We start from the raw sequence: 14,943 nt of genomic DNA on the forward strand, positions 1-14,943 counted from the left end.
ATAAACCTTGGCCTTCCTCTGGCTAGTCAAACCCACAAATGCTGATGCTCCAAATACTCAACTAGAGTCTCAAAATGGCCAGAAAAAAATCAGAAGAAATAATTTTCTTTTTGGCAACTGCTTGTGCTGAATCGCTGCAAGCATGACCACACAAACAGTTATTCAAATTTTTATTATTCAGTTCAAACAGGAACCTTAAAAACATACAAATGACTTCATAAAAGCTTTTACATTAACACTTGTACACACAACACACTAGCCACTTTTACAGTACATAAATGCAGCAGCTACTTCCTCAAATCATCTTCACTGTGTCGCTTGGCTTAAGATATTTAAAGGCGTAGAAGAAACCAATTCAAGCACCATATTCAGTAAAGACATTCTATTTCATATTTTTGATTTTCTAGTTAAACACACTAGAAAATCTGGAATACGTGTGTGTTAAATGCATTGACTACACCCACACAACCATGTATCTTCAGTCAATAAATGTCAAACAGTCTGTCTTGGCTGAACAAGTAACTTAAAATATGATATCAGGATGAAACTCAACACACTACATTTACAGTGACATAGAATACAATTTTCCAGATACTTTTTCATGTAACCTCAGCTGTCTACAATGCTTAAGGATTGGTCACAGAGGAAATTCATGGGAATATCAACATTTCCAGTATAGTTGCCTTACCTGCGACTGTTTAAATGTTTTGATGTAAACTTTTTTTTTTATATAAAAAAAGTGATGAGATGCAACCGTGTGATATGAAGGATGGTAAAGAATCTTCCTTTTTCCATGCACCACCTCTTCAGGTTTGTAAGCATAACATCCCTACGAGAACTTGAAATATTTCATCTGTATAACACAGCCTGTAAGCATCATTTTTCCTGACCAGCATACTGTACTTTTATTTGAGTTTGAATAATGTAAGACTGCGGGGGTTATGTCAACTTAAATGATGATACTTTTTTTTCAGTCAACACGCTCGATGGTGCACTCACGCTGCATTCCTGACGGTTTGGTCTGAACTTCTAAACACCACTTTGTTTCAAGTTTCTACAGCTTGAGACTCGCATCACAGGTAGAGTGCATAATATTTAAAAAGGCAATTTTTTTTGTTTTGCCTCTATATTACTGGTCTCGTTATCAAAGTAGGAGCAAAAACTGTAAAAATAGTGTTTTAGGCACAGCTACCATTCTACACAGTTAATCAGATCTCAACATCAGAAGTTTTTTTTCATGGCAGCATATGGTTATCAGTAGTTGCATGTGTTCAGTCAGAACACTCAAGTCTGCCCAGAATCACAGGAATACCATCAGTCACGGGTTTGTACTGTCACAAGTTTCATGTGTTTGTGTATCACAGTCCCAGTGAGGCTTTGAGCAAAGATGCCATATCTTCAGGGATGGTCCCCTCATCACCTGAAGAACAAATGATGTTTTATATGTTTTCATATGCAGAAGGTTAGTGTAAACACAAGTCAACTATTTCAAACACTGAGAGTGCCAGGAAATATGACCACTTCCCTTGAGGTTTGGATCTGTTGCCTGCAGTTCTACACTAGTGCTTGGTGTAACCTGAAAGCTGCTTCACATCTTCTCTTCTTCATAATGATCTGTACTTTATTCACTTAATTCTGTGAATCGTTTCTCCACATTGGAAATCTACTAGTAAATTTGTTACTTCTGTATAAAAGTATTCCATTCCATGTCTGTCTGTCCTGGAAGAGGAATCCTTCCCTTCTTACTCTTCCTGAGTTTGTTCAAAATGTGTTCACACTTTATTTACAGGAAGATTTGTTTTAGTTAGATCTGACCTGTTGAAATGTTGGATCGTCTATTCTGAATATAATTTTTAAATGTTTTCTTTAATTTTGATTTTTAGATTAACCAAAAGACACTTTCACCAACAAATACCTGCTTAGGAAAAAATATTTCATTACTGCTACCTCTGCAGGGTTTAGCATGTAGTAGATGTAGTTCTGGAATCTGCTTGACCTCTTCCCTTACTGATTGATTGATTTGTTTAAGTCTGTTATTTGAGGAGTAACTAAGTGGGGGAACATTTAACCCTTGATTCCACTGAACATGTCTCTCCTACCTGGCGTGTGTGACGCTGTTTTGTTCATATGCCACTGAAAGCATTTCAGAAGCGGAACATCATGCCTGCATGATATTTTGGACTTGCTCAGTTTGTGTTTATGTTGTCATTTGTCCTTGGCCGGATGCACTACGCTGTTCCACTGTCCGACCTCCTGACTGGCTCTATCTGCTCTGTGCACCTGAACATGGCTGTGGTCTGCTTTCATCAAAAATAGACTTGGCGCATATTTTTGCAGAACAAAGATGGGAGGCGCTTCTGGGAAGTCACTGAAATGTGCTGTGGTGCAGCTGGTGGAGATACAAGCACTGATAAGAATGGCCACGCTCAGCTCCAGCGACCGAAATGCGGCCAAAACACGGTGCAGACAGGCCCAGTGGAATCTGGGGGTTTACTGTGCTATAACAAACACTTCTTAAGCAAATCATCTCTGCTCTTTTTGTTAGTTTTTAAAACTCTGATAGCATAGTAAAATTCAGTAAAATTCATGTAGTTATTGCAGAGATGGTGTGCATGCAGTCAAGAAAACAATCGTATGTGTGTACATCTTCTTACCCTGCTCAGCAGCGGTCATATCCTGCTCCAGCTTTAGTTTCTTCTGGCCCAACTGCAGCATACAGTCCTCTATGCTGTCCTTACTGATCAGCTTAATCACCTGTACAGTCCTGAAACCCACAGTGAAGTAAATTAGTTACAGCTGCAAATCAATACTTGGAGCACTGAGAATTGTAATTACATTAATATTAATGAATCTCATCAGAATCTGCATGCATATGACAGAGATGTTTTCTGTCTTATTACTGACATAATAAGGGGGAGTATTATCTATAGACTCCATCTTACTTAGTCTGGCCTACACGATGACATCTGTCCTCTGCCTGTTTGTCATTGTAGGGATTGCAGTCGATGTCATGCAGAATGACGACATTAGCTGAGGTGAGGTTGATGCCCAGGCCACCAGCACGCGTTGACAACAGGAACACGAATATGTCAGGATCCGTGTTGAACTCATCGATCAACACAATCCTGCAGGACAAAGGTGAGTTTAATCATTACAACATTTATGGTATGATGATAAAGCTGAATACCAAACATTGCTTCAATTTTCCTTTACTCAATGGCGTAATTTCCACCTCTAAGTAACAGCTAGATTTTCACGTCTATAAGCGTAAGTGCTGAATGCTTCTTGCTCGTTGGCTACAATTGATCTGATTTCGATATACTGTACAACTCTGACCTGTCAGCTATGGGTGTGGATCCATCCAGTCTGACGTAACGATGCTTAAGATGTCTCAGCAGCACTTCCACGATGTCCAGCATCATGGTGAACTGACTGAATAATACCACTCGGTCTCCCTGTAGGATTAAAGGCAAGAAGTTATGCTACGTGACACACATTTGTGTACAAAAAGCATGTATCGAGACATGGTTCTGCACATTTGTATTTACTTTGTTTTTAAGTGAGGCCAGCAGCTCTGTGAGGTGGTGAAATTTCCCAGAGTCAATCAGGAGACTGGTTTCAAGCTGGTAGGTGCCGATGGAAGAGTACTGCTGGCATAAACGATGCAGCTCAAAGTCTGACATCACTTCCATGTCCTCCTGGATCAGAGCAGCGTCTGCATCAAAGTGAGTCGGCTCCTGTGGGGGGAGAGAAAGAAGAGTGGAGGAAGCATTTAATGTGAGAGGGGAGAGAAATTCTCAGAGGGAAGAGTTAAAGGAGGGACATTAATGGGGAATAACAAAGACAAAGTGTGTCAAGTGTAAACACAAAAATGCTTTGCCATCTCCATCTTGTTGTGGCACTTGCATTGTTATAGTGAATATGTTCTGTGTTCATTTATGTTATTTAACTAATCAAATACTTTAAGATAGCAAAGTCATTTGAATGCTTGTGTCATCAGCCAGCTAAGCCAAAAACAGAAGTTAGAAGTTACTTGTCAAAAGACACAAACAAAACACAGCAGAAAGTGGGAGTAGGACTGACCTTGAGCATGAGTTTGCTCATGGCTTTGAGCTTTTCTGTGGTGTAGTACTGTCGATGAAGCAGAGGGTGGTTGGCCATCTTCCTCAACTGCATCATCACATTACACAACTCGCGCTCTGCACAGAAAAGGCACGAGGGGCATTATCAACCAGAGATTAACTTCTGTTTTGTATACAAAACAATACAGTGATGCACAACTGGTAGCAGTGAATCAGGCTTACTCTCGCCATTGGTGGTAGCCTTGAGTTTTTGAAGGAGGTTCTTGTAGAGAACCTGCTGTTTCTCACTCATTGAGCAAGACTCTATCTTCTCCTCCTTGGCTGGCAGCTGCTTGAGGACCTAAAAGAAAGAAAAGACGATTAGGGGATCACAATAATTACACAGGGTATGTATGAGTGGAATTACTCACATTATGGCCACAATTTAGAAAATGGTGATGACCTACAACATTTGTTATTGTGATGCTGCAAGTGCCCTTCGACAGAATACTGAAATAAATGACAAAGGTTTAAGCATTTTTATGATACAAAAGAGTAACTTATGATGAACTTACCTCGCTCTTGACTCTTCGGAGGATAAAAGGCTTCATGATGAGTTTTGCCTGAGAAATACGCTCCCTCTCAAAGCTGCTCTGCTCCTCATGGGATTTCTGACACATAACAGACAACATAACACATAACTATTAAAGTTGCCTTGTTCTTTAAAAAAAAATCTTTCAAGACAAGCACTTCTGTTGCTTTTTACATTTGTGAAACAAATCATTTAATGGGACTAACGGACAGTAGGGGAAAGGAAAGTGAAGGACTCTTCTCACAACCTGCTATTTCATGAAGTATCAGGAGTGATGCTATAATCTGAGCTGTGTTTCAGCATTTCAAACCCAAGCTTTTATACCAGAGTAACTGACTGATTATTATTCAACACTGCTTCAGTTTAGAACATAAAAGGGCGAGGACAGGCTTGTGTTTCCAAGTGGTGTGCATGCAATTTTTTGGTGCCATTCAGCTTCAAATAGCACAGCTACCATCTGTCCAAACAAACCGAGCAACAGTGCAACACAGACTCACATACACACCATAGAAAACATTTTGGAGAGCTGCGAAGTGGAGCTGGAGAACATAGATGGCATGATGAAGTTCAGGAGAGACATCAGTTCTAAGAGGTTGTTCTGTAAAGGAGTTCCTGTCAGCAGCAAGCGATGCTCTGCCTACAGGGAAAGAGACAGGGAGACATCTTGTTATGTTCAATACTTTTGGAAGTAAAGCGTAGAAGGGCAAATAATTATGGCAAAGATATACAGGAAAGACGTGGAAGTATAAAACACATTAAAAAATGTAAGTGAACTAACGTTAATAGCCATGAGGTGGCGGTAGCGCAGAGAGTTCATGTTCTTCAGCATGTGACCTTCGTCAAACACGGCATACTTCAGACGCAGCTTACGGAACAGGCTGCGATCGCTATCGTTGCCTATGGCCAAGTTATACCTGTGAAACAAGCAAATCAGAATAAAACAAAATGACTCATTCGCGTTTTTTCTTAAATGTGAATGACAAGTTGCTTGAGGAACTGATTTAGTTCTCCAGTAGCACCTTAACTGTAATATTCTGTAGATATGATGGTGTGTGTGTTTGTGTGTTTGCTTACGTGGTCACAATGACGTTGAACTCAACATCTTTATTGAGGATGTCGTGTCTGAGGTAGCGGCGGTCTTCTATAGATCCTGTACAGAACATATTAGTTTGCTTTAGTACTACATGAACATGGGCTAAGACACTTTTATGCACAAATGCGACACCCAGTCCTCTTCAGCTGTCTCTGTGCACGCTTGATCACAATGAACACTTACAGTTCCCATAACAACTGCAGGGTTAGCATTAGGGTGACACCATATAAATGTGAAAAGATGAATGAAGAGTCTCACCATAATAGACAAGAACTTTGAGGCTTGGACACCACAGCTTCAGCTCTCTGACCCAGTTATCTATAAGAAAGAGAGAGTGCAATCAGCATGAATCACCCACAAGAGTGTTTTTAAGTGTTTTTTTTATCCTGACAAGTGCTTTTTCCACACAAGAAATGTCATGTGTAAACATAGCCTTAAACAAGAGACAATAACAAATGCTTTCATGCTTAACATTATTATCAAACAAATGTTATTAGATTACATAATTGAAAGAAAATGTAGCAAAATAGTGTGAGACTGTTACCCAATGTGGAGGATGGCACAGTGATGAGGTGAGGACCTTCTATTCCATTCTGGTAAAGCTGGGACAGAAACGCTATAGCCTGGATAGTTTTCCCCAAACCCTGAGAGAGAGTGTGAAAGAGGGAGACAGATGGAGAAATAGAGAGTCAGTCAGATGTCAAACACAATAAAGAAAGAGCCAGATGGACAGCCAAAAAAAGATATTTGCGTTTCAGATCAGGCACTACCTGTATAAACAGCCAAAATCCTTTCAGACTTCCACTGCAAGCACTGAGGCTTTACTCAACTTTACAAATCAAAGTTCTCTCTTCTCTCACCATCTTGGGGCTAAAAAACAAATGTATTTCCAAATAAATCTTCCTTGTGTGATTGTTTATTCACCTGCAGGATACATATCCACGCAAAACACTCTTTGATCCTCACACAGTAACACTCATTGAGCGGTGACTTAAACAAGCTGTAAAAGCCGGCTGTCCTGCTTGGCTTATTAAATGTTTACACTGAGGTTTTTTAAATTTGTTTTGGACGATCACGACCTCATAAATGTTGTTAGTGCAGCCGGTAATTTTCCAGCGGTCCCAGGAAGGTTCTCTTACCATTTCATCAGCGAGGATACCACTCAGTTTGTGCTCGTGCAGAAGCAGCAGCCACTTCAGACCAATCAGCTGATAGGGTTTTAGCTGGAACCTGAAATATAACAAATAACGGACTGATAACAAGAACTGGAGCTGTCATTTGAAAAACAAAAAACAAAACATGAACTATAAGTATCATTTAGTTTGTTTAGGCATTAAAAAAATAAAATAAAAATCTGTCAATGAAGAATTTTCTCTTCTGGTTAAAAACTACATAGTGCACCTTTAACCATCACATCATATGTACTATATGTGCATTTTTACTTACTGGCTGTTGAGTATCTCGGGCTGTTTCATTGCCCCTGTGCCCTTCTCCATCACCTGAGTGACCTGTTTGACCATTTTAGAGGAAATGGTCTCACATTTTGACATGAGCCCCAGGACAACCTTCCGCTCTTTGAGAACGACTCTGCAGCCCAGCACTAAGTCCTCCGACAGCCCGTTTTCCTTATGGAAGACATCGACCTGAAGAGGAAAGGACATACAGTTATCATCCACACAATATGTCAAGCATCTAGTCCGGTCAACTGTTTTTCAGACAATGTTTGACTGTTTTAGAATAGTCCACTAATATCCCATAATCCCTCTAGACCTTGACTAGGTCATATTTGGTCATGAACTCCATACCCAATTAAGTGTAATGGTGTTTGGTATGATATGATTAACTAAAACAAGATTATTTGTGAAGCATCCTTTGACTGGGGGGGATTATACATTTATGTATACTGTTAATATAAATGTTTGTTAAATGAAAAAAAAAACTGAAGGAAGACATGTCAGGAGGAGATGAGTTCTTCAATAAATTGATGTGTCTATACACAGAAGATGTTGGTGTAGTGCGCTCAATAACTTGAAAGGTCACAGTTATTTTCCAGGTGTTTGGTAGGATGATTTCACACCTTGATTGACTGTGGCTCTTTGTTTTAACAACTATCCCCATTGTTTAAGTGTGCCAAGTGTTTCATTTGACATGAACGTATCACTTGCATGAGGTCTACTTGATATATATCACACACACACACTCTCTCTCTCTCTCTCTCTCTCACCAGGCTTTGCCAGCTATCAAAGGGTCTCAGTTCCACAATCTTCTGGGCCTTTTTAACCGAGCACCCAGCGATCAGTGACAGCTCATCTATCGATGCCTTTTGGAAGAACCCGATGATCTCTTTCTTCAGCTCCGTCATGCCACCTTTAGTGTCCAGCTCATTGTCCGAGTCCTCAAACTCACTGCTAACTGCGTCCTCTTCATCCTCAGTTTCCCCCTCAGAACTGACATGTTCATTCGAGGCACGCGCCTTCTGCTTGCTTTCTGCTGCCTGCTTTTTAGCTATACTGGTCCCACTGGCAAACCTGGACAACATCTGAGCAGCAGAGGAAGAGGAGGACGGCTTCAGGGAGGAGGAGGTAGTCGTTTTCTTGACAGGTAAAGATGAAGATACTGAACCAGAACGTTTGGTAAACCATGCAGACATATCAGAAGAGCTACTTTTCTTTTTGGAACCTTCGCTGTCGTCCGACTCCGAATCGCTGTCCTCACTGTCCTTTGTAGCGTCTGTATCATCTGCACTCTCCTCTGTTGCACTGCTATTTCTGTGGTTCTTACGATCACTCCTTTTATTATTGTCTGCATGATCTTTGTGGCGCTTCAACTCTCTGTGGTCCTGGCTTGATTTGTCTTTGCTCTTCGATTTACTAGATTTCTTATATTCTGCCTCAGGTGAGCTGAAGCTGGTATTATCTGACAACAGATAGAAAGAAAACAATATGAGCCTGAAGTGGTATCAGAATAAATCCACATAACAGTTAAAAGTACACATATACATGAGGTCACAGTGAGAAGATGGCAGCTGTGTTCGCACCAGGGTCTGAGAACATTTGTAGAACCTGCAGAGCGTTCTCAACATTCCAGTCGTGTTCTTGCAGCACCATCCGCAGCTCCTGCAACGAGACAGACATCAGCAAGGGTCCGCCTATATTTTTTTATTTTCTCATTGTGGTGTGGCATGGCTTTACAGACATTTTTAAGTGTCAAACATCATTTTAAGCAGACGTAAAACAGATAACAGCCAAGTCCTGAAAGGACAATGGCAGATTTTCTACAAATGTTGTCATACAAATAGGCCCGGCTGATAGAAATTAATGGTACATTTTCTATCCTAAATGCCTATATTGAATTGATGTTATGGATGTTTTGAGAAATATGTTTTTTTTGGCACACAGAAAAAAGATCCTTTTCATCTCCCTCCTCTCCACAGTCTTGCTGAATGCAGGAAACTGGTGTTGTTTTATATTAAATAATATTTTATGGAGTTTTTATAAAATGTGTTCACACTATTAAATGGAAATACAGCTAAGCTAAATAGTGCACGAGCTGTCAAGGTTTTTCAAGCTGCAAAGCTTCTGTGCAAGGCATCAAAAACTAAGAGGAGATCTTTCCTTCCTCTGCTTTTGTGAAAGATCACAAACTCTTGGTCATACAGTCAGTGTACGGTTATCTGCAGAGTATATACAGTTGGAGAGGGAAAAATCAGACTGGACTAAAACGAAACCCTACAGTGAAGTGAACTGGTGAGAAGAAATGTCTGTGCATCTTCACCTCCTTGTCCTGGTCTGGAAACTTTTTCTGCAGTCTTCTGACCATGGCTTCCTGCTTCTCCCAGCTTGGTTCTTTGCCCTCATCATCTTCTTCACCAGAAACCTTTTGGTTTCAAAAAACAAGAAAGGTAGATTTAAAGTGCAGAGGGAATGATCCCTTTCCTCCTTAGTTACATAAAACAAAACTACTGAAAGTTGCATGTGGCACTCATGCCGCATAGATTGTTCACATAATCATAATTAACACACAAAAAATATGATAATGCAGAACTTCTGTTGTACATCAGCCTAAATAATCATTGGTGTTTCTATCATCAATATGTTTATCTGTCTTTTCTGTCTTTGTTAAAAAGAGCAGACATTTTTCTAACAGCTTTTGAGGCCTTATGAGCAACTAAACAACAGTAGGCCTACTGTTTTTTTCTGCAGTGTATGATCCAGTGTGATAAATCTTTGAAAGATGCCATGATGAATGACGCCACTGTTACGTGACTGTTTCAAACCATGAAGGTAACGTGAGTAAGTCATCTTACCGATGATGACCTCCTCTTCTTGCTGGGTTGAATTACACCACTGTCCTGAGAACTGCTGGATCCATCCTGCTTTCTCTTCTTGCCTTGGTCTGGGGCTACGGAGACACAACAGCCAGCTATCTCAAAAGCAGACAACTTATTGAGAAAAGTAGCCTGCTGAGCAGGTATAACTGTTTTTACTGCAACGTTTTTCACATATTTGGAATTATTTCCTGCTTTTCTCCACCTGTACACCACATCCAGTAATAATAAATCAGGTTCTGAATTTGGTTTGTGGACCAGAGAAAGAGCCAAACATGGTTGAATATATCATAAAAACAAAAGATGAAAATTAACAAGCACAGAATATTATTATGTGCTAAAGAAAATTGAGTTACTTACCTTCTTTATCACCAAACTTTAAAACACATGCAGCTACAGCCCCATCCAATGTGCCTGTGCTCCCAATGACCTGAAAACAGAACAGAACAAGGTGCTTGGAACAGGAAAATTCAGGAGATTAAAAGGGATTGCTTCTAATGAACAGTGCATAAATTATAGCAGGCTAATACGTTCTGTGCTGAAAATTTGCAAGGCCTCTGCTCTATTTGAACTCACCTCCAGCACCTGTGTTCTCGTCAACTGAGGAAACATCTCCAGTAATCTGCTCATTTTGTTCTCCAACTCGTCATCCTCCTCATCTGTATCCACATTCTTGGATGATCTCCCTGCAGGACTCCTATAGAAGAAAAACGACAAGACTGTTAGAAAGTATGACTTTGCACTATGGTGAAAAAATGTTGTCATCCTTAGTTTACACTTACTTGGTTGTCTTAGCTGATGATATTTTGATCTTTGTTTCAGAGAGCTTATCCTCCTCGACGTCAATAGTGATGACCTCCTCAAAAACCACTCCTCGGGTATGGGACTTTGGTGCGGCTTTGACAGGTTTCATCTGAGCTGGAAAGCAAAAACGGTAATGAAGAGTTGGCAGATGAATCCACTTGATTGTTTACTGACACATGTTAGTGTTCTGCTCCTTTCCTTTCATGTTAAAATGTATCTTCCTCATGATATACAGATACTGTAGGCCATGCTTCTCTTCTATTTGTATACAACTGTTCATGATGCAATAAAGTAATAACAGCAAGAGGAGTGACACTTGAGAATAATGGGCATGTCTCAAGGAGCCACTATCAAACTCCAACTAATGACAGAATACAATAAGCATAGTGTAATTAAACTGCTTCACTTTATTAAGTATCTGGCTCCTGCAAAGACGCCTGAGGGCAGAAACTGAAGCTGGTGATCTGTTAGGGATCAGGCCAGAAACTCTGGGTGGCTTAGGGATCATATATTAGAGTCTAGATTGGTCCATGTCCCCATGCCTTTTCCTTTATCACCTACTTGACTACAATCGGGTGATTAAGCCTCATCATAATGTTAAAATATATGACGAGACACAGAATTAAAAGGCACAGAGTAGATTGACATTGTATTAAAGCTCCAATAGCTATTTTTAAAATGTCTTCACATTATTAGTATTGACACACTGCATTCAAAGCACTGTGATGTATGACTTAGTCAGAATTAACCACTTGAAATACAGCCAAATAACCTCATTGTAAAAACAAGACGTAGCAACATAAATACAAATTAACATCCCTGGGTGGCTACAGACAGACTGTTACGTAGGAAGCAGTCACTCTGACAGCATGTTAATATTTACCACGTTACTTAACTACTGCTAACGATAGCATGCCTGACACATCTGGCTACCATCACTGTGAGCTAGCTTTAACATCAGCTAGTTACCTGGCTTGTTCTCCTTCTCGGATTCTGGACTTTTGGAGCCGCTATCCTGGTCTTTGTTTGGTGTCGTCGCTGTCTTCTTGTCAAAACGAAAACGGTCTAGATTGAACCTGCTCATTGTCTGTTTCGTGCCTGACAGCGGCAGCCCTTTGTCTCTTCGTAGACACCAGTATTTTTCTGCCGTGTCGCATAAAGCACAGCGTTACTGTTAGCCAATATGACAGCCTAGCAAGCTAACGCTAACTAGCGTCGGATGTTAGCATCTCAGCCTGGGCAGCAGACCTAGAAAGACGACGATTTAAAGCTGTGTCAGCGCTCCGTGTTCAACCCTAACAGTTTAAAGCGGATAATGAAAGGCTAATTTAGTATCAAAGATAACTGTTTAATCCGGAGTCTAATTACTGCTTGAAGTGTCACAGCTACAGCCGGTTTCCCGCGAACTCCAGCGGCAGTGGAGGATACTGTACCGGCTTCGTTCATTGGTCAGAGGAAAGGGTGAGCGGAAACTCACGGTTGAATCAAGATAATGCCCTGTAGCCTACTTCCGTTTCTGCTTAAATTCTGCTTTGATTCGTTAAAAAAGGCTGAATCGTTAACAGCGATACATCATAAATATATCATACTGTATTGTTTGTAACCCCTCCGACAAGACTCGTGTTATTTACATAGCGTAGTCTAATAAATAAAGCAGTCTATTACGGTATCATGGTGTTGCAGGGTTGTATTTGTAAGATAAGTGGGGGTGAACTATCTTGTGTCAGTCCAACAACACTCATTAAACCTGTGATGTGGTGATGTAAGGAAAGGCATTAAGCCCAAAAATAGTTTGTAGGACTGAAAAACGAATGATGTAACGCCATTACTGGAAGGTAACCCATATATTACTATATCCCTATATCATTTTCTATATTTATTATCCCACGCCTGTTATTTAGTGCAAACACATTAAAATATAGAGATTATAATTCAGTGTTTAATTAACCTTTACTGTGTGTGTCAAATGTGCTCAGAAACTACATTCAGTGGTTGTGGCTGCAGTGTCAGGAAACCAAAAGTCAATACAGGATATAACAAAAAAAAGGTGATATGAAGACTGTCATAGCTTCAGAGAAAGATAAATAACCTCCAGTGATATCACTCAGTGGTGTTGCATTCTAGGTAATGTAGGCACTGAGTTTTAAAAAGGATTAAAAATGTGTGGAATTAAAAAGGGGTTATCTCTGTTTCTGCTGTATCAGTTTTAGAGCATTTAAGTGCAATGTGAGGCCAGTTGAATGCTTTCAGAATTTGATGCCTACATTACCCACAATGCACACTGGAGGCAATTAATCAGATTACATGCTTTCTCTGTGGTCACTAAAGGCTTTAATACTACTTTTTCCACATATGCAGTAGTAGGCTACTCCCGAGGACCTGTAAACACACTTTAATGTGGAAAAATGTGTGGAGTTACCCTTTAACTGCCTTCACCCTGCAAGGAAATGCATGTTGGGTAAAGGGGATTGAATTTGCAAAAATCCACAAAATAACGGTAGTTTTTGGTGAAACAATGTACTCTTTGTGGGTGCAAGACAAAAGAGCTGCAACTCAGCAACAAGATTGATGTTTGTCGGCAAGAAGTATTCATGCACTTTTTAAGGGTTATAGACTGGGTAGGTAAACTGTTCTGACTCTGTTAGAGTTGAATCAGTCCATGGATCTACCATAAAAGTAAGGATGCAGCTGGTTTTGTCAGGGAACAAAAGTCAATTTCATCCAAAGTTTGTCTTGGGGGGCAGACAAAGATAATGAAAGTAAATTTAATAGTAATGTCATTTTATTTTAACACTGATTTCTAAATATTTTTGTCATCCGATTTTGGCACAAATGTATCCCTGTTGTCACTACTCGCCTTCAGTAGACTATTTAAATGATCAAACCAAAGAAAGCAAAGGTGTAACTTCTGACATTAAGAATGGCTCTATCCCATCTTGGTGTGGCAGTTAACCATAATAACAATAGCAGACTTGAATGAGATAAAGCCATTCTCATTTGAATTAGTTCCACTAGTTTTATAAAACTTTTTATCTCAATCAAACAAACCTCTTCAACTAAGCTATGGACTGGAGTTATTCTGGTTAAAATAACCTGTTTCTGCATGTTGTCCACTAGATGCCACACTCAGATGAGAAACTGACCATACTTTTCTGGCGAGTCAGAGACTTTCATACACTTACTGATCAAAAGGGGGCAGCATATACACATTGTCAGAGATGGAACGAGGTCCACCTGCCAGTATTGAGAACCATCCCTTTGTAAGTCCTTCGCCTGTGTGTGGGTGTACTTTGCGTGCTCTTATTGATGACAAGTTTGTGAGGACAAGTACAGTTTGTTTTGCTGCCATTTTACGACCATAATTATGCACTGTGCCTGAGGTCCTGCACGAATCATCTGATAACGTGCTGTGCCGAAAGACTCTTGGTCCACTGCATGTACAGCCCTCTATATTTAAGCAGTCACATAAAGTTAATTAGGGTGGCTTAGATTAGAGTACAGCAGCACAAAGAAGAATATGATAATAATGTTTATAATTAAGACAAGAACTATGTAGAATCTGACCTGGAATTTAAGACAGTACCTCTTAATTTCGGTCGAAAGTGAGCTCTTTAAAGGCTATTCCAAAGTTTATGTAAAAGACTGAAAATTCTTATCAGGATTTAGGCATACATTTTACTCTAAAGATTTTATTTTGTAAAATCTTGGAGAAGTTTGACTTTTAAAAAAATCTGCAATCTGACACACTTGTCCCCCTGGTATTCTACAAGGCTCTCAGGTTTTATGGCTTTAGGAAAGAGTTCACCCACACAGATTAGTCTGCTGAAATTGATAAAGATTGTAACCTTTCAAAATGAATGACACAGGATTGTATGAGTTGTATGTTCCTTTTTTTTATTGGTAACTGACTCAAAATAACGCATTACTTCTTTCAAAAGCCACAACGGCGATTTGTAGCTCCTTTCTTCATTTGGTCTCGATGGTCAAAGTCAATGGCAGACACCCCTACCCCCCCTCCCTTCCCTGCCACACAGACACACATTCACCCTCAGCTTGACTGCCTCGA

The 14,943-nt window shown here is 40.0% G+C and overlaps 1 protein-coding gene across 1 annotated transcript; it reads right to left on the reverse strand.

Annotated features, from left to right (window-relative positions):
* Window positions 1-157: 157 nt before the first annotated feature.
* On the reverse strand, window positions 158-12,309 carry smarcad1a (SNF2 related chromatin remodeling ATPase with DExD box 1a). Its single transcript, XM_073467204.1, has 23 exons — window positions 11,847-12,309; window positions 10,856-10,991; window positions 10,650-10,770; window positions 10,434-10,503; window positions 10,053-10,147; window positions 9,521-9,622; window positions 8,784-8,862; window positions 7,971-8,662; window positions 7,193-7,389; window positions 6,886-6,976; window positions 6,291-6,390; window positions 6,005-6,064; window positions 5,728-5,803; window positions 5,432-5,567; window positions 5,159-5,290; window positions 4,637-4,732; window positions 4,305-4,422; window positions 4,084-4,199; window positions 3,549-3,737; window positions 3,337-3,455; window positions 2,943-3,125; window positions 2,655-2,764; window positions 158-1,420 (listed from the first exon to the last, which is right to left on the reverse strand). The coding sequence occupies exons 1-23, from the start codon at window positions 11,959-11,961 to the stop codon at window positions 1,359-1,361; spliced, it is 3,195 nt and encodes a 1,064-aa protein (XP_073323305.1). The 5' UTR covers window positions 11,962-12,309; the 3' UTR covers window positions 158-1,358.
* Window positions 12,310-14,943: the final 2,634 nt, after the last annotated feature.

Source organism: Pagrus major, chromosome 5, assembly GCF_040436345.1.
Source record: "Pagrus major chromosome 5, Pma_NU_1.0".
NCBI classification, from domain to species: domain Eukaryota; kingdom Metazoa; phylum Chordata; class Actinopteri; order Spariformes; family Sparidae; genus Pagrus; species Pagrus major.